The following is a 23258-nucleotide window of genomic DNA, read 5'->3' on the forward strand; positions in this document are numbered from 1 at the left end:
TGCGTGGTCGGCGAAGGCTCGCGGGGTTCCGGCATGCCGTCTACCTGGGCTGGAATTGGGGGGGTGGTGGGGGGGGGTAAAGGTGGTGTCTCCGGAGTGCCCGAGGGTGCGAGGTCTCGTAAGGAGACAGTGTCCTCCCGCCCGTCTGGGTAAGCCACGTAGGCGTACTGGGGGTTGGCGTGCAGGAGGTTCACCCTCTCGACCAGGGGGTCTGTTTTATGGGCCCTCACGTGCTTTCGCAGCAAGACGGGCCCCGGAGAGGTCAGCCAGGTTGGTAGAGTGGTTCCCGTAGTCGACTTCCTGGGGAAAACAAACATTCGTTCATGGGGGGTGGCGTTAACGGCAGTGCAAAGTAGTGACCGGATGGAGTGCAGCGCTGTCGGGAGGACTTCCTGCCAGCGGGAGGTTGGGAGGCCCTTAGACTTTAAGGCTAAGAGGACGGCCTTCCATACCGTTGCGTTCTCTCTTTCCACCTGGCCGTTCCCTCGGGGGTTGTAGCTGGTGGTCCTACTTGCTGCAATACCTCTCGCTAGTAGGAACTGACGGAGTTCCTCACTCATGAAGGAGGAGCCCCGGTCACTATGTATATAGTTCGGGAACCCGAACAAGGCGAAGAGGTCGTTCAGGCACTTGATGACCGTGGTACTGGTCATGTCTGGGCAGGGGAAGGCAAAAGGGAAACGGGAGTACTCATCAACGATGTTGAGGAAGTACACATTGCGGTCAGATGACGGTAGAGGCCCCTTAAAGTCGATGCTCAGGCGCTCGAAGGGGCGGGTGGCCTTGATCAGGCTTGCTCTGTCCGGCCTATAGAAGTGCGGTTTGCACTCGGCGCAGGTCTGGCAGCCCCTGGTCATGGTCCTGACCTCCTCGATGGAGTAGGTCAGGTTGCGGGCCTTAATGAAATGGTAAAGTCTGGTGACCCCGGGGTGGCAGAGGTCATTGTGGAGGGTCTGAAGTCTATCAATATGCGCGCTGGCGCATGTAATTCGTGAAAGAGCATCAGGGGGTTCGTTCAGCTTACCTGGCCGGTACAAGATATCATAATCGTAGGTGGATAGCTCGATTCTCCACCTCAAGATCTTGTCATTCTTGATTTTGCCCCTCAGCTTGTTATTAAACATGAAAGCAACCGAACGTTGGTCGGTGAGGAGGGTAAATCGTTTGCCTGCCAGGTAATGCCTCCAGCGCCGTACCGCCTCCACAATTGCCTGGGCTTCCTTCTCGACCGACGAGCGTCGGATCTCGGGGCCCTGTAGGGTCCTCGAGAAGGCGGCCACCGGCCTCCCCTCCTGGTTAAGGGTAGCGGCTAGGGCGAAGTCTGATGCATCGCTCTCCACTTGGAAGGGGATGGACTCATCCACTGCGTGCATTGTGGCCTTGGCTATGTCTCCCTTGATGAGGGAGAAGGCCGCGCACGCTTCCTCCGTGAGGGGGAAGGATGTGGACTTCATGAGGGGTCTGGCTTTGTCCGCATAATTGGGCACCCATTGGGCATAGTAGGCGAAGAGCCCCAGGGTTCTCTTAAGTGCCTTAGGGCAGTGGGGAAGGGGTAGCTCCATGAGGGGACGCATTCTTTCGGGGTCGGGGCCGATGAGTCCGTTCTCTACTACATAGCCAAGGATGGCAAGGCGCGAGGTGTTAAACACACATTTCTCCTTATTGTAGGTGAGGTTCAGCCGTTGGGCTGTACGGAGGAATTTCTCCAGATTCACGTCGTGGTCCTGCCGGTCGCGGCCGCAGATGGTGACGTTATCTAGATAGGGGAATGTGGCCTGCAGTCCGTTCTGGTCAACCATCCGGTCCATCTCCCTTTGGAAGACCGAGACCCCGTTGGTGACACCGAAGGGGACCCTAAGGAAGTGGTATAGGCGCCCATTCGCCTCGAAGGCGGTGTACTGGCGGTCCTCGGGGTGGATAGGGAGCTGGTGGTAGGCCGACTTAAGGTCGATGGTCGAGAATACGCGGTATTGTGCAATCTGATTGACCATGTCAGATATGCGGGGAAGGGGGTATGCGTCCAGCTGGGTGTATCTGTTTATGGTCTGGCTGTAGTCGATGACCAGGCGATTTTTATCGCCGGTCTTAACGACCACGACCTGGGCACGCCAGGGGCTGTTGCTCCCCTCGATGATGCCCTCCTTCAGGAGACGCTGCACCTCAGAGCTAATGCAAGCTCTGTCCCCAGCGCTGTACCGCCTGCTCTTGGTAGCGACGGGTTTGCAGTCGGGGGGTGAGGTTAGCGAACAGGGAAGGTGGCGGCACCTTGAGGGTGGATAGGCTGCAGGTGTTACGCGGTGGGCGGTTTAACATTCGCTGGTTGTCGACTGTGAGAGGGGGGAGGGGTCCACCGTATGCTAGGGTTACACTTTGGAGGTGGGATTGGAAGTCCAGCCCTAGTAGGACGGCAGCGCAGAGCTGGGGGAGGACGAGGAGTTTAAAATTTTTATACTCTGTGCCCTTAACCGACAAGGTCACAGCACAGTAGCCACTAATGTCCGTGGCGTGGGACCTCGATGCCATCGAGATTCGGTTGCGCGTTGGCAGGACAGGGAGGGAGTAGTGGCTCACCGTGTCTGGGTGGATGAAGCTCTCCGTGCTTCCGCTGTCGAATAGGCAGGTCGTGGCGTGGCCGTTTACTTTGATGTCCATCATCGACTTGGACAGGTGGTGTGGGCGGGCTTGATCCAGAGTGACGGAGGCTAGTGTGTAGGTAAGCGAGTCGTTGTCGTCTGCGGGCGAGGCGGTCGTCAGGTCCGGGGACTCGGTGGCAGTCGGGCGTGGTGGGTAAAATGGCGTCTCCCACGAGGTAGGACAAAATGGCGGAGAAGATGGCTGCCCCCATAACTCACATGAGGCACTATTGGGGTCGGTTGCCTTGATCAAAGATGGCCGCCCCATGACTCACGTGTGGGGATGCTGGCCTCAGTTGCCGTGAAAGAAGATGGCCGCCCCCACAGTTCGCATGAGGCACTGCTGGCCTCTGAAGATCCGCTCCTGCAGGCCTTAGAGAAGTGGCCTTTCTTCCTGCAGGTTGAGCAGGTAGAGTTCCTGGCTGGGCAGCGCGACCTCGGGTGCTTCTCCTGGCCGCAAAAGAAGCAGCCGGCGGCCTGATCGCGGGTGCCCGATGTCGGAGCTGGTACCGGGGGTGGCGGGCCCGGGACGCCGACGCTGAGGTAGGTCCCGGGGGCGGCGCTGCGAAGGGTATTGCGGTAGGGGTCGGGCCCGAGTCCCAGGGTCGCGAGCAGTACCTGGAAAACGCCTCCTGGTCCTGATGGGCCACCTCTAGGGAGAGAGCGAGGGCTTCAGCTTTGTCCAGGTCGAGGTCTTTAGCTTCAAGCAGTCTTTGCCGTGAGTAGTCGGACCGTAGGCCTTTCACAAAGGCATCGCGGATATTATCTTCCGTATTTTCAACAGCCGTCACCGCTTTAAAGTCACAGTTCCTGCCGAGTGCTCTTAGCGCCCGTAAAAATTCAGCTACAGACTCTCCTGGCTGTTGCGGGCGGGACCTTAGGAGGTGCCTGGTGTACATGTAATTTACCGGGCTGCGGTACTGCTGTTTCAGTAGGTTGATAGCGGCCTCGTATGTAGTCGTGTCCTGGATGAGTGCGTATACTCTCGGGCTCGCTTGGGCGTTCAGAAGTCTTAGTTTGGATCTCTGCGGGACGCCGGATTCTTCCAGGTAGGATTCGAAGCAGTCCAGCCAGTGTTTGAAGTTGAGGGCTGAGTTTGCTGCCTGTGGGTTTAGATCCAGGTACGGTGGTTTGAGGGCTTGCAGCCAAGCCGGCTGGTGTAGCCCGGTGTCTGAAGGCTGCTGTGGCTGTGCTTCTGGGAGGGCTTCTGGCTGGTCAGTAGCAGACATCTTTAAAATTTAGTCAATAAAATTGATATACCTATCAATTCGTCCAATAAAAAGCGACGAGTTAGGAACGTAACTAAAGGTTTTTATTGACTAAACAACAGAGCCCACCCTCGTGGGTGATCGGGTCCAACAAGGAGGAATACCAGCCAGTCGACTACCTTCATACCTGGGCAGGTAGGTGGAGCCATGGGCGGAGTCGGAGGTGGTCAGCCCAGGTATAACAGCGCGACAAGAGGCGACCTCGTATAGTGATACAACAGTGAGAACGGTGATAACAATACAACAGTGATAACTATAGTGTAACGATAGTGAACGATAAAAGTGGTTTACCACAGGGATAGAAGGATATGCTGATGGGGTGAGATGTAACTGGTAAAATAGATAAGGGAGAACCAGTGGATGTGGTGTATTTGGACTTTCAGAAGGCTTTCGATAAGGTCCCGCATAAGAGATTAGCGTGCAAAATTAAGGCACATGTGATTGGGGGCAAGGTATTGACTTGGATAGAGAACTGGTTGGCGGATAGAAAGCAAAGAGTTGGAATAAACGGGTCGTTTTCCGAGTGGCAGGCAGTGACTAGTGGGGTACCGCAAGGATCGGTCCTAGGACCCCAGCTGTTCACAATATATATTAATGATCTGGACGAGGGAATTGGATGTAATATCTCCAAATTTGCAGACGACACAAAGCTGGGGGGGGAGGGTATGCTGTGAGGAGGATGTCGTGAAACTCCAGCACGATTTGGACAGGTTGGGTGATTGGGCAGAAACATGGCAAATGCACTATAATGTGGATAAATGTGAGGTTATCCACTTTGGTGGCAAAAACAGGAAGGCAGATTATTATTTGAATGGTAATAGTTTGCGAGAAGGGGAAGTGCAAAGAGACCTGGGTGTTCTTGTACACCAGTCGCTGAAGGTAAGCATGCAGGTGCAGCAGGTGGTTAAGAAGGCAAATGGTATGTTGGCCTTCGTAGCAAGAGGGTTCGAGTACATGAACAAGGATGTCTTGCTACAGTTGTACAGGGCCTTGGTGAGACCGCACCTTGAGTATTGTGTGCAGTTTTGGTCGCCTTATCTGAGGAAGGACGTTCTTGCCATGGAGGGAGTGCAGCGAAGATTCACCAGGCTGATACCTGGGATGGCAGGAATGACATATGAGGAGAGATTGGGTCGATTGGGCTTATACTCACTGGAGTTTAGAAAATTGAGAGGGGATCTCATCGAAACCTATAAAATTCTGTCAGGCCTGGACAGACTAGATGCAGGAAGGATGTTTCTGATGGCCGGGGAGTCCAGAACCAGGGGTCATAGTCTAAGGATAAGGGGTAAGCCATTTAGGACTGAAATGAGGAGGAATTTCTTCACCCAGAGAGTGGTGAACCTGTGGAATTCTCTGCCACAGAGGGCGGTGGAGGCCAGGTCATTAAATATATTCAAGAAGGAGTTAGATATATTTCTTAAGGCTAAAGGGATCAAGGGATATGGGGAGAAGGCAGGGACAGGGTACTGAATTTGGATGATCAGCCATGATCTCATTGAATGGCGGAGCAGGCTCGAAGGGCCGAATGGCCTACTCCCGCTCCTATCTTCTATGTATCTATGTAAATGAGTGTCAGGAGTCTCACGTGGGACATAAATTGTGCGCTGTAAATTCTGAGCAATGGTTTTTTGTGTTGGGGTTTTAAGAATGACAGGACAAAAAGCAGAGAGCGACCGTTGATGAGCGTTGGCCTGCATGTTGTTGGCAAGAGGTTTAACAAATGTAAATCGAGAGCAAGTCCCAGTTGTTGCAGTGGCTGAGGTTTTTGGTAATTTTAGATGAAGGAGCTGGAGGCTGAGCTGGCTGCAGTGATTCACTCATCCAGCCTGGAATCTCTGCTGTCTAATCCACTCACATGTGAAATGTATAAATAGCTGAAGGGGTGTGCGTCATTTGGTGCCACAGCAGTATTGCATAGATTAATTTGCTGTCTGTAAAAATTAAAAATGGCGAATACTGATCGAACAACTGAATGAATCGCAAGTTGTGTTCAGAGCTTCTGACACTTGGGAGGGTTGAAAGCTGCTCAAAATATGCATTTTTCTTCCTCTTTTTTTTTCCAGCCCTCCCCTACCGTCCCACCTCTGTCCAGTGTTGCAGAATGTACTCTCAGTCTTGGCATCTGTTTAATTGTCTGTTTGAGGGTGCTGGCGATGGAGGGAGGAGAATTGCCCGTTTAGCCAACATAGGGACAGGAGCAGGCGGTTCAGGCTCTCGAGCCCGCTCTGCCAGAGCAGGCCGTCCAGTACCTCGAGCCCGCTCTGCCAGAGCAGGCCGTCCAGTACCTCGAGCCCGCTCTGCCAGAGCAGGCCTTTTCGGGCTCTCGAGTCTGCTCCTCTATCCAATTAGTTTGTGGCTGACCTGTATCTTGACTCCATTTACCCACTTTGGTTCCGTAATCCTTAATACCCTTGCCTAACAAAAACCCATCAGTCTTCAGTTTTGACATTTTCAGTTGACTTTCAGCTACATCAGCTTTTTGTGGACAGAGAACTGCAGATGTCCACTACCCTTCCTGTGAAGAAGTGCTTCATGCCATCACCCCTGAACGGCCTGGCTCTCATTTTAAGGCCCTTTGTTCTTTGTATTTTCTTTCCTCAAATGGCACGGATAATATACGACCCAAATCCGTATCCTTAGCACTTCGCTACACCATTGGAGAGAATAATATTCCTGGAGGTTTAAAATTTTCTTGTTCCCCTCATATTTTTCTCCCCCTTTTCCCCACTCGTGCTCATCTCCTCCCTGAAGGTGCCGACTTATGCCGCGTTCGAGTTTCACGGTGCTTGCAGCTCTCGAGTACCATGTGACCAGTGGCATGCCGAGGCATAGAATATAAGAGCAGGGAGGTTATGATGGAGCTGTACAAAAACGCTGGTTAGGCCACAGCTGGAATACTGTGTGCAGTTCTGGTCGCCACACTATAGGAAGGATGTGATTGCATTGGAGAGGGTGCAGAGGAGATTCACCAGGATGTTACCTGGGCTGGAGCGCTTCAGCTATGAAGAGAGACTGGACAGGCTGGGGTTGTTTTCCTTAGAGCAGAGAAGGCTGAGGGGGGACCTGATTGAGGTGTACAAAATTATGAGGGGCAAAGATAGGGTAGATAGAAAGGAACTTTTCCCCTTAGTAGATGGGTCAATAACCAGGGGGCATAGTTTCAAGATAAGGGGCAGGAGGTTTAGAGGGCATTTGAGGAATAACTTTTTCACCCAGAGGGTGGCTGGAATCTGGAACTTACTGCCTGAAAGGGTGGTAGAGGCAGGAGCCCTCACAACATTCAAGAAGTACTTAGATGAGCACTTGAAACTCCATAGCATACAAGGCTACGGACAAAGTGCTGGAAAATGGGATTAGAATAGACGGCTTGATGGCCGGTGCAGACACGATGGGCCGAAGGGCCTCTTTTCTGTGCTGTATAACTCTGACTCTATGACACATGAGCCTAGATGGTGTAAGCAGGCAATTTGAGTAAACCAACCTTATCACTTGGCGTCCAAATATGATGTCATTTGGATGGGGCTTGGGAACCTTGACCTTTCTTTCTCACACACGCACCTTTGTATTTGTACGGGTTAGGCTGAAGATAAGGAATTAGTCAGAATTACACTATGTTCTGAATACCGACTCTCCTTTGCTGCCCCTCCTGTGATGACTAACCGGTTTGTGTTCTCCCATCCTCTTGGACAGGCGTGATGTGTTGCCTCCCACTGCATGACAAAGTGCCAAGGGAATGCTGCCCCAAATTGTTGGCACTTCTCTGTCTAATAAAACAATTGGCCTTGATTTAATATTTAGTGACGACATATAGTAACACTAAAATTCTGTCTGTAAATGCACCATTTTTGTAAAAACAATTGGGCTTGGTTTAGCATTCTTGTGACCACATGAAGTGCATCAAGGGAACAGTAGCATAGTGGTAATGTTACCGGGCTAGTAATCCAGAGGCCTGGACTAATGATCTGGAGACACGAGTTTAAATCCCACCACAGCAGCTAAATGAAAAGCTCGTGTCAGTAATGGTGACCGTGAAACGATCGGATTGTCCTAAAAGCCCAATTGGTTCACTAATGTCCTTTAGGGAAGGAAATCTGCTGTCATAGTCATAGAATCATAGGAAAATTACAACACAGTAGGAGGCCATTCGGTCCATCGTGTCTGTGCCGGTCAGAAAAGAGCTACCCAGCCTAATCCCACCTTCCAGCTCTTGGTCTGTAGCCCTGTAGGTTACGACTCTTCAAGTTCGCATCCAAGTACTTTTTAAATGTGATGAGGGTTTCTGCCTCTACCACCCTTTCAGGCAGTGAGTTCCAGACCCTCACCACCCTCTGGGTGATTTTGTTTTTCCTCATCTCCCCTCTAATCCTTCTACCAACTGCTTTAAATCTATGCCCCCCTCTGCTGAGGGAAATAGGTCCTTCCTATCCACTCTATCTAGGCCCCTCATAATTTTATACATTTCAATTAAATCTCCCCTCGGCCTCCTCCGTTCCAAAAAAAACAACCCCAGCCTATCCAATCTTTCCTCATAGCTAAAGTTTTCCATTCCTGGCAACATCCTCGTAAATCTCCTCTGCACCCTCTCCAGTGAAATCACATCCTTCCTGTAATGTGGTGACCAGAACTGCACGCAGTACTCTAGCTGGGGCCTAACCAGTGTTGTATACAGTTCTAGCATAACTTCCCTGCTCTTATATTCTATACCTCGGCTAATAAAGGAAAGCATTCCGTTTGCCTTTTTAACTACTTTATCGACCTGTCCTGCTACCTTTAAGGATCTGTGAACATGTATTTCAAGGTCCCTGTTCCTCCACAACTCAGTATCCTCCCATTTAGTTGTGTATTCCCTTGCCTTGTTGCCCCCCCCCAAATGCATTACCCCTCACTTTTCCAGATTGAATTCCATTTGCCGCTTTTCTGCCCAACTGACCAGTTCATCAATATCTTCCTGCAGACTAAAGCTTTCCTCCTCACTGTCAACCACACGGCCAATTTTTGTATCCTCTGCAAATTTCTTTATCGTGCCCCCAACATTTAAGTCTAAATCAGTCCTTGCCTGGCCTGAATTTAAATTCCCCAGCGACCATAGTGGGATTTGAACTCCTGTCTCTGGATCATTCGTCCAGGCCTCTGGCCTATATGTGACTCCAGACCCACAGCAATGTGGTTGACTCTTAACTGCTCCTCTGAAATGGCCCAGCAAGCCACTCCGTTGTCAAGGCGGCGGCTCGCCGCCACCTTCTCAGGGGCAATTGGGGATGGGCAATAAATGCTGGCCTTGCCAGCGACGTCTACATTCCCGTGAATGAATAAAATAAAGATGCTCTGTCTATAAACGCACTATTTTTAAAACAATTTGACTTGTCACTAAATCATCATCATAGTAAAATGAATACTCCCTGTAAAACGATTAGACTTGATGATTTAACAGTTTGTGGCCTGTGGTAAAACAAATGCTCTGCCTATAAATGCGCCATTTTAAAAAACAATTGGACTTGTTGATGATTTACAAGACCCATCAAAGAGCCACCAGCTGTGTAAAGCGGTGACGGGTGTTTCTGTGAGAGGGCAGCAACTCTCGGGCGGCCTCGTCCTGTTGGGGGAAGTGCAATAGCTGACTGGTCATGGCTCTGGTATTTGGGCCAGTCACTGGCCTAAATTATGTTACTATTCCTAAAGTTGTGTTCAGTCGATTGACGTCACGCAGCAACATGCGGTGGAACAAACGCCCCATAATCTGTAATTGAATCCATCACGCTGGCTCTAGTTTCCAGATCCAAGGGCAAATGTAATAGGGGTTCCCTCCCTCCTAAAAGTATGTTAATACCATGGAAATTATTTTACTAACCACCCATTCACAACCTGAAATTTAACCTTGAACTGTGGGTGTATTTTAATATCTAAATGGACAGCAGATCCCCAGGAGCAATGGACTGATGCCCGATTTATTCTTCAATGGTTCCATCAGGGCCATAACTGTATCAATTAGGAAACTCGTATTTTGTGAAAGAAGCCTTTTACGTTATGGTTGTGAATGGAATTTTTACGTAAAGGTCACAGATGGTTGAACCCTGACCTTTCACCTCTGGGAGCCAAGGTCAAGGTCTGTCGGGGTGAAAGCCTCGTCGCCCAGCTGGCTCTGCGAGTAATCTCGGTCCATTCCCTAGGGTCCTTGGGCCGACAGCACAAGCTGCCCTAATACAGCACCAATTGCCAGTGTTGGTCAGGCAGGCCGAATGCTGGTTGGATGTGGGAGAGGGGATGATTGCCACACTGGCGCCGGAAGGGCCACTTTTCTGAGGTTGGGGCAGAGCAAGTAGAGCTTTTTGCTCCGCACCTCATTGTGCTACAACCGACCGAGAGTGTCTGACGTTGACACAACGGTACCCATGCCTCAAAATACTGCATTCCCCAGCACCAACATCTCTTAGCTGATGAGTGGAAAAAATAACTACCATGAATTAATGAGTTAAATTTGCAGGGCTATGGGGAAAGAGCAGGGGGAGTGGGACTAGTTGGATAGCCCATTCAAAGAGCCAGCACAAGCACAATGGGCTGAATGGCCTCCTTCTGTGCTGTAAGATCCTATGAACTCGTCTCTCAATGTTCAAATAGTGAGTGGCTAAGTGTTCTGTGATGGTGAATGCTGCTGCCCGATGGGTAACTAGTACAGACTATTCTGAACTGCTGGAGCATTTTCTGTCGTCCCATGTTTAATGTACGTGAGGCAGGGACAGATTGGCTCCATTTGCTGTTAAATCCTCAGGAGGAGGATGGTGCCTGCGTGGCTCGACGAGTTGCATTTTCACTCGCGAGGTCGGAGGTATGTGGGTTCAAGCCCCACTCCGGGAGGTTGGCACGCGATCTAGGCTGAAGCTTCGGTGCAGTACTGAGGGAGGTGCCGCCTTCACTGGTCTGGTCATCCGATGAGACAACCGACCAGTGTTCCCTGTAATTATTTTGGGTGCCGCACGGCCCCTTTAAGGGGCTGGGCGGGCGAGTCAAAGTATGCGCAGTTTTTTTTTCATTCGAAAGCCGGCTGCGCGGGGGATCCCTGGAGCGCCAACGCAGCCACGCAGCTTACAGGGAGCATTGCAACAGGCCCAGGTCCCATCCCGCCTGTTCAGGTGGACATAAAAGATCCAGTGCCTCCATGTGGGGAGGGTAGGGAATTTGCCTGGCGTCTTGGCCAACATTCCTCCCTGCCGTTAACCATCACCGCCAAAAGACGGCAGATTAACTGCCCGTTCATCTCCCCTGCTGTCTGTGGGACTTTGCTTCATGTAAATAGGCTGCCGCGTGTGGTAAACCACTTTTATCGTTACACTATAGTTATCACTGTTGTATTGTTATCACCGTTATCACTGTTGTATCACGATACGAGGTCGCCTCTTGTCGCGCTGTTATACCTGGGCTGACCACCTCCGACTCCGCCCATGGCTCCACCTACCTGCCCAGGTATAAAGGTAGTCGACTGGCTGGTATTCCTCCTTGTTGGACCCGATCACCCACGAGGGTGGGCTCTGAAGATCTGCTCCTGCAGGCCTTAGAGAAGTGCTGTACGGAGGAATTTCTCCAGATTCACGTCGTGGTCCTGCCGGTCGCGGCCGCAGATGGTGACGTTATCTAGGTAGGGGAATGTGGCCTGCAGTCCGTTCTGGTCAACCATCCGGTCCATCTCCCTTTGGAAGACCGAGACCCCGTTGGTGACACCGAACGGGACCCTAAGGAAGTGGTGTAGGCGCCCATTCGCCTCGAAGGCGGTGTACTGGCGGTCCTCGGGGTGGATAGGGAGTTGGTGGTAGGCCGACTTAAGGTCGATGGTCGAGAATACGCGGTATTGTGCAATCTGATTGACCATGTCAGATATGCGGGGAAGGGGGTATGCGTCCAGCTGGGTGTATCTGTTTATGGTCTGGCTGTAGTCGATGACCAGGCGATTTTTATCGCCGGTCTTAACGACCACGACCTGGGCACGCCAGGGGCTGTTGCTCCCCTCGATGATGCCCTCCTTCAGGAGACGCTGCACCTCAGAGCTAATGAAAGCTCTGTCCCCAGCGCTGTACCGCCTGCTCTTGGTAGCGACGGGTTTGCAGTCGGGGGTGAGGTTAGCGAACAGGGAAGGTGGCGGCACCTTGAGGGTGGATAGGCTGCAGGTGTTACGCGGTGGGCGGTTTAACCTTCGCTGGTTGTCGACTGTGAGTGGGGGGAGGGGTCCACCGTATGCTAGGGTTACACTTTGGAGGTGGGATTGGAAGTCCAGCCCTAGTAGGACGGCAGCGCAGAGCTGGGGGAGGACGAGGAGTTTAAAAATTTTATACTCTGTACCCTTAACCGACAAGGTCACAGCACAGTAGCCGCTAATGTCCGTGGCGTGGGACCTCGATGCCATCGAGATTCGGTTGCGCGTTGGCAGGACAGGGAGGGAGTAGTGGCTCACCGTGTCTGGGTGGATGAAGCTCTCCGTGCTTCCGCTGTCGAACAGGCAGGTCGTGGCGTGGCCGTTTACTTTGATGTCCATCATCGACTTGGACAGGTGGTGTGGGCGGGCTTGATCCAGAGTGACGGAGGCTAGTGTGTAGGTAAGCGAGTCGTTGTCGTCTGCGGGCGAGGCGGTCGTCGGGTCCGGGGGCCCGGTGGCAGTCGGGCGTGGTGGGTAAAATGGCGTCTCCCACGAGGTAGGACAAAATGGCGGAGAAGATGGCTGCCCCCATAACTCACATGAGGCACTATTGGGGTCGGTTGCCTTGATCAAAGATGGCCGCCCCCATGACTCACGTGTGGGGATGCTGGCCTCAGTTGCCGTGAAAGAAGATGGCCGCCCCCACAGTTCGCATGAGGCACTGCTGGCCTCTGAAGATCTGCTCCTGCAGGCCTTAGAGAAGTGGCCTTTCTTCCTGCAGGTTGCGCAGGTAGAGTTCCTGGCTGGGCAGCGCGACCTCGGGTGCTTCTCCTGGCCGCAAAAGAAGCAGCCGGCGGCCCGATCGCAGGTGCCCGATGTCGGAGCCGGTACCGGGGGTGGCGGGCCTGGTCGAGTCCGGGACGCCGACGCTGAGGTAGGTCCCGGGGGCGGCGCTGCGAAGGGTATTGCGGTAGGGGTCGGGCCCGAGTCCCAGGGTCGCGAGCAGTACCAGGAAAACGCCTCCTGGTCCTGATGGGCCACCTCCAGGGAGAGAGCGAGGGCTTCAGCTTTGTCCAGGTCGAGGTCTTTAGCTTCAAGCAGTCTTTGCCGTGAGTAGTCGGACCGTAGGCCTTTCACAAAGGCATCGCGGATATTATCTTCCGTATTTTCAACAGCCGTCACCGCTTTAAAGTCACAGTTCCTGCCGAGTGCTCTTAGCGCCCGTAAAAATTCAGCTACAGACTCTCCTGGCTGTTGCGGGCGGGATCTTAGGAGGTGCCTGGTGTACATGTAATTTACCGGGCTGCGGTACTGCTGTTTCAGTAGGTTGATAGCGGCCTCGTATGTAGTCGTGTCCTGGATGAGTGCGTATACTCTCGGGCTCGCTTGGGCGTTCAGAAGTCTTAGTTTGGATCTCTGCGGGACGCCGGATTCTTCCAGGTAGGATTCGAAGCAGTCCAGCCAGTGTTTGAAGTTGAGGGCTGAGTTTGCTGCCTGTGGGTTTAGATCCAGGTACGGTGGTTTGAGGGCTTGCAGCCAAGCCGGCTGGTGTGGCTGGCGTAGCCCGGTGTCTGAAAGCTGCTGTGGCTGTGCTTCTGGGAGGGCTTCTGGCTGGCCAGTAGTAGACATCTTTAAAAATTTAGTCAATAAAATTGATACACCTATCAATTCGTCCAATAAAAGGCGACGAGTTAGGAACGTAACTAAAGGTTTTTATTGACTAAATAACAGAGCCCACCCTCGTGGGTGATCGGGTCCAACAAGGAGGAATACCAGCCAGTCGACTACCTTTATACCTGGGCAGGTAGGTGGAGCCATGGGCGGAGTCGGAGGTGGTCAGCCCAGGTATAACAGCGCGACAAGAGGCGACCTCGTATCGTGATACAACAGTGATAACGGTGATAACAATACAACAGTGATAACTATAGTGTAACGATAAAAGTGGTTTACCACACCGCGTTTCCCCAAATAACAGTGACTGCTCTTCAATAATTCATTGGCAGTGAAACCCTTTGGAATATCCTGAGGATGGGATGAGCTGCTATTTCTGAATTAACCTTTCTAAAGTCACAATGTCAACAAACTTGTTTTTTTTTTTTAAGAACGTTGGTGTAATATTTACAGAATGTGCCGGGCAGTCTGTCCCCCTTGTGTTTACTGAGTGATGGCCAGGGTTTTATTTTTCTTTTTTCAAAAGAAAAATGCATCTACAGGATAATTGTTTTAATGGATCTTGGCCTAGAAATTCAGTTGGGCGCGGCAGCCGTTAGCGCCTTAGGAGGAGTAGATTTCGAGCGCCAGGCGCTTAGCGGCCGGGCGCAGCGCGATCTGCGCCTCGCCCCAACTTCAGTACACATTTAGCGCCGGCGCAAAGTCTTAGCGCGCGCAGCAGGGCGCGCGCTATCATGACGTCATTTGCTCGTGCAACGCCTTTTGTGCGCCCCGAACTGGAACTTCACTCGCGCCGGCCCATTGTGCGCCGGGCGGCCCGAGCGACTGTGAAGTGGAACGGTACACAGCCCAGCCTGGCCGCGGGGAGCGCAAATTAAAGGGCACTTACCCAGCAGTATAAAGGCCAGCCATTTTGCAGCATTCACTCTTGTGCAACGGTTTTTTGGACAGAGACCAAGGAGGAGAGTTTACTGGTTTGGACCAACACTTGGACAGGTATTTTTGGCTCAGGCCAGAGCTTACCAATTATCTTTGCCTTCATTCAGAGCTCAGTGTTTGCCAGCATATAATGGGGGCTGCATTGGGTGGCAACGCTGAATTTCAGCCTTATGCCAGAAGGGCTTACAGACGCCGTGAGAGAGTGGCAGCCCTGGCTAGACGCACAGAGGGGGCAACAGGCGTCGCCAACTGAGGCCTTACCCACGCAGGGTATACCGCCAGCAGACCTCCTATCTGACCATGTCTGCCGCGATGTGTGTTAGGAGGCTGCGATTCCGAAGGGAGGTGGTTGCAGACATCTGCCGGCTGCTTCAGAGAGATCTGCAGCCACAGCTGATGCGCAGGACGTCTCTGTCGGTGGCAGTGAAGGTGACGGTGGCTCTCAACTTCTATGCCTCCGGCTCCTTCCAATCCGCTACTGGGGACATCGCTAACATCTCCCAGTTCGCCGTGCATTGCTGCATCCGCCAGGTGACCGAAGCCCTTTTCAGAAGGAGACATCAATTCATCTCCTTCCCCATGACCCTGGACAAGCAGCAGCAGCGTGCAGTGGGGTTTGCAAGAATAGCGGGCTTCCCCATGGTGCAGGGCGCCATTGACTGCACGCATGTGGCTTTGCGGGCACCTCTTGAGCATGCCGAGGATTACCGCAACCGGAAGGGCTACCATTCCCTCAATGTACAGCTGGTGTGTGACCACAGGCAGCGCATCCTAGCTGTCAATGCCCGCTTTCCAGGCAGCAGCCACGATGCCTTTATCCTGCGACAGACAACTGTGGCTGACATGTTCCAGGCACAGCCTCCCCCAAGAGGATGGCTTATCGGGGACAAAGGCTATCCTTTGTGTACCTGGCTCATGACCCCGCTCCGCGCGCCCACGACCCCTGCTGAAGAGGCATACAATGAGAGCCATCAAGCGACGAGGAACCTCATAGAACAAACAATCGGCGTGCTCAAGCAACGGTTCCGCTGTCTCGATCGCTCCGGGGGAGCCCTCCAGTATTCGCAGGATCGAGTCTCCCAATTCGTCGTCGTTTGCTGCATGCTGCAGAACCTGGCTATCCGCAGGACTCGGGCACTGCCACCTCACGTTGGACTGCCACCTCACGTTGGACCACCACCTCAGGAGGAGGAGCATGAGGACGAGGAGTACCAGCCCAGGAGGGAGGCACAAGGTCCAAGGGCCGCCCGTCGGCGGCTTATTGAACGTCACTTCTAGGCCCCCTGTCAGGGAATGGCTTGTGCCAATGATAGAACATGATTGCAGCCGCTCCACAAGCCCTCAGCCGGTTAAGGCAACAAACACTTCAAAGATCAAACATGGACAATGTGAATAAATAAAATGGTTTATTGTACAAACTCTGGGCCCTTCCCACATAAAAACCAAAAACAGACGAAACCCCCAAAAAACACTCAAACACATTACTCGCTCCCACAACCTGGAGAGGATTAACAAAATAGGGCAACTAAAATGGCCGTCATTCTCGGCCTTCGTCAAAAACAAACATCACATCATCGGCCTTCAAAAAACAAACATCCAATTCTCGGCCTCAAGAAACAAACACAAATGGCCACACATTCGACTATTTGGCCCGCTAGGGCGATGCCTTGGCCATCTTTGGGTGGCCCCTGCCCGCCCTGCTGCTCCGCCTCAAAGTAAGGCCATTGGCTGCTGCAAGGCTGGGGGCAGGCTCCTGAGGGGCACATGTCGTGACGGCAGATGCCCTTGGGGGTCGGCCTAGTCGAGGTCTGGCCGTCGAGCGGGCGGCTGTTGATTGCTGCAGCTGTGGCTGGCCAGCATCAGTCGCTGCAGCAGCTCCTGGCAGCTCCACTGGGGGACTGGCAGTGGCGGCTGGAGGAATGGCGGCAAGCTGGCGGATGGCAGGCGCTCGCTGGTCACCTGAGACACTGGCACTCGCCCGGGCCAGCACTGCAGCATGCGCACCAATCTGCCGAGGGACAGACCGCTGTGCTGCTGCAGCGCGCCAGGTGCCCTGGCGATGCCTGGCTGACACAGCGAGTGTGGCAGCAGTGAGTGCCTGTGTTGACCTGTTCACTGACCGCATCAGAGCAGCCAGTGACTGGACGGCATCACTGATCACCTGGCCAGTCGCTGACACAGCTGCCCCGAATTCCGCCCGACTCGCTGCCTGATCTGCCCGGTATTCAGCCCGAACGGTGGCCTCTGAGGGCCCGAACTCGGCCACACTCCGAGAGAGGGAATCGATGGACTCAGGCAACCGTGCCACTGCCGCCATGAGCTCCGTGTGCCGGCGCTCCGAGTCCGCGGACAAGTCTTCGAGGCGTTCCATCTCCTCGGCGAAGAGCATCTCCTGACTGGAGGCCGGACTCTCCCTCTGGGGAGAAGGCCGCCGAGCTGGCCGACCCTTCCTGCGTTGCTGGAGGCCGTTGGGCCCAGCAATTGGACTCCCCTCCGACGCTTCCTCCCTCTGGGGAGAAGGCCGCCGAGCTTCCACCCCCCTCCCGCCTTTCTGCAGCCCGCAGGTCCCAGGAGCTCCCCTCCCCTTCGACACTTCCGCCACGCTGCCTTCCAGGGAAGACGTGTCCCCTTCATTGGCCTGGGTGGCCGCGGCTGAGGGTTCCCCTGATGGGCCGCCTTCCTCTTGCTCCTCCTCCTGCTCCTCTTCGGAGGGTCTGTCACTGGCAAGTTCAGGGACCTCCTCTTCACCATCTGAAAGCAGGAAGGCACAAGAGTAGCTTTAGAGTGAGGAGAGGGCGTCAGTGCGGGATGCATGAGTGGTGGCATTCAGCGCATTGGTCGGACAGTGGCAAAGGATGTAGATCTGATGTGCAAGTGGGACGAGAGATGTGCAAAAGGTGATGTCCTTCCCATTGCTGCCCAGAACAGGGTCGGCATCTCCACATGCAACGGGCCCAATCACCCGGCCACCCATGAGGCGCTCCACGCGATGTTGCAGGTCGGTGAGTGGCTGGATATGGGGTCAGCCTCCCCCGGTCGCAGTCCGGCTCTTGCGATTATTCGCCAGCTTGGCCTGCAAGAGAAAGGACGGCCTCTAAGTACAGTGTGTCGCCGTGATCTTGTGTGCACTGCCTCCCATGGTGGAATAGCTTGGCCAGTGTGCCGCCGTGATCTTGTGTGCACTGCCTCCCATGGTGGAATAGCTTGGCCAGTGTGTCGCCATGATCTGGTGTGCACTGCCTCCCATGGTGGAATAGCCTGGCCAGTGTGTCGCCATGATCTGGTGTGCACTGCCTCCCATGGTGGAATAGCCTGGCCAGTGTGTCGCCATGATCTGGTGTGCAATGCCTCCCATGGTGGAATAGCTTGGCCAGTGTGTTAAGTGCAGAATGTGCAATTGATGCTCATGCCTGTCCCATAGCTGCTGGATGAAGGCTGGCCATTAGAGCTTTCAGGTCCCTTTGCCCATAATGTGAGGTGCACATGCAAGGATGAGGAGGTCACTGGAAAGGGTACTCACCCTGACAATGCGTGTGAGGTCATTTAACTTTTTGCGGCATTGGGCACCGGTCCTGGGGACGTCGCTGTTGGCTGACAGCTTGGTGGCGACATGCCTCCAGGCTCTCCTGTAGACGCGGACCGTCGCCTTCTTGCCATTGTCCGGGTACAAAACATGGCGCCTCTTCTCCACAGCAGCAAGCAGCACACTCAGATCACGCTCTGAGAAGCGCTGCGCACGTTCACGGGCCTTCTCCATGTCTTCAGGCGCTATTTGGGTCCAGCAGCAGTGTTCAGGCCTAGCTGGAGGGCTCCACTATCCAGGGCGTGGCAGCAGACACAGTCGACCCTTCCCCCTTAAGAGCTGGCCGGCGCCAGGGTGTCTGCTGTCAGTCACGAGATGGCCGCACCTGCGCTGCGCCCGGCCTCGGCGCTATCGATCACCACCTCCGGCTTAGCGCCCAAAGAGAGGCGTCCAGCAGCAGTTTTAGCGCTCGCCCGAACTCCTAGGGCGAAGCTAATGAATATCGGAGAAGTGGCATCGATTTGGCAGCGGACGCCCCACTTTAGCGCCCCAAAAGTGGCGTCAATGAATTTCTAGGCCCTTATTTCTCCATTGCTGTAGCTTAGCAGTACTCCTAAGGGGAAACCTAGATAATTACATGAGGGAGGATGGACTAGAAGGGGATGCTGATGGGGTTCGATGAAGCAGGGTGGGAGGAGGCTCGTGAGGAACGTAAACACCGACATGGACCTGTCGGGCCGACGGGCAAGTTTCTGTGCTGTCGAGTCTGTGTAGATTTACAAGGATGATGCCAGAACTGCAAGGTTATGCCTACCAGGAGAGGATGAACAGGCTGGATCTTTTTTTTTCCTCGTGAAAAGAGAAGGTAGGAGGGGTGACCTAATAGAGAGGTCTTTAAAATTATGGAAGGTTTTGATCGAGTAGACAGAGAGTGGCTCCACTTGTGGGGAAGAGCAAAACTAGAGGCCATCAATATAAGATGGTCACCAAGAAATCCAATAAGGAATTCAGAAAAAACTTCTTCACCCAGAGAGTGGTGAGAATGTGGAATTCGTTACCACAGGGAGTGGCTGAAGCGAAGTATTGATGCATTTAAGGGGAGGCTAGATAAGCATATGAGGGCGAAGGGAATAGAGGGTTATGAGGGAGAAGGGAGTACAGGGTTATGCTGATAGTTAGATGAGGAAGGATGGGAGGAGGCTCGAGTAGAGCATAAACGCCGTCATGGCTGGGCCGAATGGCCTGTTTCTGTGCTGTGTTCTTTGTAAATCTACGAAGTGTTTGAATGCAGGCCGGTGTCTGTAGCCTCTCGCTCAGCACATTCCTTTTTGTGAGATCTCGATCGCGCTGCCAGGAGGAGATGCTAAGCACTTCAACCACGGGGAAGGAAATCTAAAGGAGAGTCACTGGGTCTTTTGTAGGTTGGTAAATATAAAGCCCTGTAATAACGACAACTTGCATTTATACAGCACCTTTAACGTCGTAAAACATCCCAAGGCGCTTCACAGGACCGTTGTCAAACCCAAATTTGGCAGCAAGCCGCATGAGATATTAGGACAGGTGACCAAAAGCTTGGTCACAGAAGGAGAGAGAGAGAGAGAGAGTCAGGGAGGGAATGCCAGAGCTTAGGACTTAGGCAGCTGAAGACACGGCCGCCAATGGTGAAGCGAAGAAAATCTGTGTGCAAGAGGCCAGAATTAGCAGAGTGTAGAGATCTGAGGGTTGTGGGGCTGGAGGAGGTTACAGAGGTGGGAAGGGGTGTTATCTTGGGGTTTAGGCTGCAAAATCCAGACAAAAGTTGACGGTACCGATTTTTTAAGAAGCTGCTTATTTATACCCAGGGCTTAAAGGTACACAATGGCCTGTTTCTGTGCTGTGAAACCCTATGCAATTCTATGTAGTGTTGTCTAACTGCTGCTCAAAGCATCAGTACAGTCTTATATCGAATTACAATAGCAAAATACTGCGGATGCTGGAAATCTGAAATAACAACAGAATGAAGGGTCCCAGACCTGAAACGTTAACTCTGTTTCTCTCTCCACGGATGCTGTCTGACCTGCTGAGTTTTTCCAGCATTTTCTGTTGTTTTTATATCTAATTAGTTGGTTTATTTTTCCACCCTTGCTGCGAATTTCCCCTTTTTTTTTATTTTTCCTGCTCAATCTGTGTTCTTCCTGCCCCTCCAGGCCCAGTCTGCTCTTCCTTTTCCTCAATTCACTTTGGTCTCTGGAGTGATGTTTGTTACAAAGTTAAGCATTTATTGTCCTGCATTGCTTTTTTCTTTCCCTACCTGCTTTTTGGCTATTGATGTCTCTTTCTGCATATACAGCAAAGGAAAGGCCCTCCGGTACCCCCTCCACCAAAGGTTACACCGTCGAAGGACATCAAGCAAGAAAATATCCTCAATCTGTTTGATGACAATTTCATCCCTGAGATCAGTGTGACGACACCTTCGCAGGTTAGCCATTTCCCCCCCTCCCCAAACCCCTCCCTGTTGTCATCTCCATCACCGTCATCATCATCCATCATCCATCATCTTAACGCCCCCACCATCGCCACTTTCGTCTAATCCTCACCTACCCATGGTGCATGAAGCATGCTTTGTGTTAATTGGTGACGCTTTGTGTTAATTGGTGACTCCTTGTGTCTGACCCCTCCCTTTAGTTACCCACCTAACGCTAGCCTTGTGTTCATTCCAATTAGACTGGGGTTGCCACCTCTCTTGCCCACTCCACCCAAAATAGGGATGTGCTAAAATAATTTTGCTTCTGATTTTCGCTGAGGAAAAATCACAGAAAACCTAAATAGTCACAAAATGCCAGTATTGCGGCAGAAAATAACTTGCGTGGGGGGGGGGGGGGGGGAAGAAACCTGACAACCCTAAGTCTAATAGAATGTTTGTGCCCTTGTCTGTAGCTGCTCACGTCGAATTCTAATGGGCCTTACCAGAGGTTGCAAAGTCAGAATAATAACTGTTCCTTGCAGTGTTTGCTGTCGTACACTTTGTCGTGATCTGCATGCTCTATGCTGAGCAAGTGTCCAATCGACTCTCTTTGACAAGCAGCTTTTGTTCCTTAACCACTTGTTACAGTATTGGTATCATTTAAACGTGGATAGATTTCAGCAATTTGTAATGGATCAAAGAGTCTACCCAAAAACAACAGCGAAAATTCTATGTGGTTCTTAAGTGAAGTCATTTTTGACCCAAGTGTTTGGTTACTCCTTAATGCTCAAATTTCTGAGGGAATGGTTCTGCAGTGATGGTGCATATGGAATAATTTGCTTTTTGACCAGCGACGGTTACTCTCGATTTGGGATTTTCATCGCGTTACCCATTTGAGGCTCTGTGTTATGACTAACACGTTTAAAATGATGAAGGGATTGGATACAGTCTGGCTAGATGGGCTATATGAAATGGTTAGGAATGATGGGACTAGAAGCCGTGCTTATTAAAACTCCATAGGCAAAGAGAGTTGGGTTAAATGGCAGTAAGTATTCATTTTCAGTGGTTTTTAGCCCTCGAGAACAGATTGCTGAGCTGAGGTGAGTTTGCAGTTGTTGCAGACTTTTAGAAGGGAACTTGCCGACTTCCAGAGGGACCTAGACATCCATAGGTGTGGGGAGGGAGTGTAATTGTGATTGAGTTATGGGCAACCCGGGTCATGTGGTGCCTACATGAAAGCCTTGGCGAGTCAGAAGGCAAATTTCCCAGAGTTTTTCCTGACTAGGCCCAGATTTTTTTTTTTTGCCTCTCCCAGGAGATATTACTACTGGTGGGAGGAAGAGAGATAGAGGGGAGGATAAGATAACCGTGAAATTGACTGGATGGAGCGGGCCTTCTCGACCTTCCCATAGGTTTGTTAAAAGGGGTGGGCTTGATTCTATAAAACATGCATACACTGTAATGAGATGGAAATGGTGTATACAATCACTGTAGGCTGACACTACATCAGTGTGGGGGCTGTGCGTTGTTCTTGGCAAGACTTGCACCCTGTCCCCCAACCCCACCTTTTTTTTCTTTTTTAAAAAGACAACGGTTAGCTCTTGCGTAGAAGGCGGTGAATTGGAGTGCTAGGCCTTCCTGGTGGGGCCTATTGAATGGAGTGCTAGGTGGAAGTTTGGTCTGTTGTTTTGGAAGAACATCTGCCAGATTCGCTATTCATAGACCATCAAGGGGAGGCACAGTTGGCCATTGTCGATTAAGTCTAAATGACCTGGGCTGCTACCTCCTGATGGCTGGAGGAAGATAATTGATCACAAGTGACCATCAAGAAAGGGAACTTGATGTTGGCTGGAGGGAGTCACTTGTATATTCTTGAAGTACAGGCCAGCAGCTGGGCGATTCTTCAGTGTGGGATCTCCAGAGCCTGCGCTTATCTGGTGACAGGGGTGTCCACTTCAATAATAATGTGTGTACATTAATTGTAGTCTTTCTCCTTTCTTCTGCCCTGGGAGGGGGAGGCAGAGGCGGAGGGAAGTGAGGCTCTCCTTTTGGGAAGACGGAGTGGGTCCAGCACCCGTACTCTGGTTTTATTTTCTCTACTGCCCGTGCAACCTTCCTCTGGGCCTAATGGTTTGGTTCCCTAGGCTTCTCTCCATGGTAACCAGAGATGCTGCTCCATAAGGGAGTGCTTGGGGACCCACCTCTTTGCCGGTTACCAGTGATCCTGCATGATATTCCACCTCTTCCCAGGTGGTTTGCATTGGAGGCAGTTCAGAGACGAATCACTCGGTTAATTCCAGAGATGAGGGGGTTGACTTGTGAGGAAAGGTTGAGCAGGCTGGGCCTATACTCATTTGAAGTTTAGAAGAATGAGAGGTGAACTTAATGAAACATGTAAGATACTGAGGGGGCTTGACAAGGTAGATGCAGAGGGGATATTTCCCCTCGTGGGGAAATCTAGAACTCTGGGGCATAGTTTCAGAATAAAGGGTCGCCCTTTTAGAACTGAGATGAGGAGGAATAATTTCTTCTCAGAGGGTCGTAAATCTGTGGAATTCTCGGCCCCAGAGAGCTGTGGAGGCTGGGTCATTAAATACATTTAAGGTGGAGATAGACAATTTTTTACAAGAAAAGGGAGTGAAGGGTTATGGGGAGC

At 52.2% G+C, this 23258-nt stretch overlaps 1 protein-coding gene across 9 annotated transcripts in view; it reads left to right on the forward strand.

Moving 5' to 3' along the window:
* LOC147120673 (myc box-dependent-interacting protein 1-like) overlaps positions 1 to 23258 on the forward strand; it is a 185797-nt gene that overhangs the window by 134577 nt on the left and 27962 nt on the right. For 8 of the 9 annotated variants that reach the window (XM_085986849.1, XM_085986850.1, XM_085986854.1 and 5 more), the window contains one exon: positions 20489 to 20617. The exons of the other annotated variant lie outside the window; for it this stretch is intronic. In XM_085986849.1, the coding sequence (XP_085842975.1) occupies positions 20489 to 20617 (129 nt within the window). The remainder of the gene's footprint in view (positions 1 to 20488; positions 20618 to 23258) is intronic. 9 annotated transcript variants of the gene reach the window in all.

This window comes from Somniosus microcephalus, chromosome 4, assembly GCF_052327205.1.
Source record: "Somniosus microcephalus isolate GS21.2 chromosome 4, FLI_Smic_1.0, whole genome shotgun sequence".
Classification (NCBI taxonomy): Eukaryota; Metazoa; Chordata; class Chondrichthyes; order Squaliformes; family Somniosidae; genus Somniosus; species Somniosus microcephalus.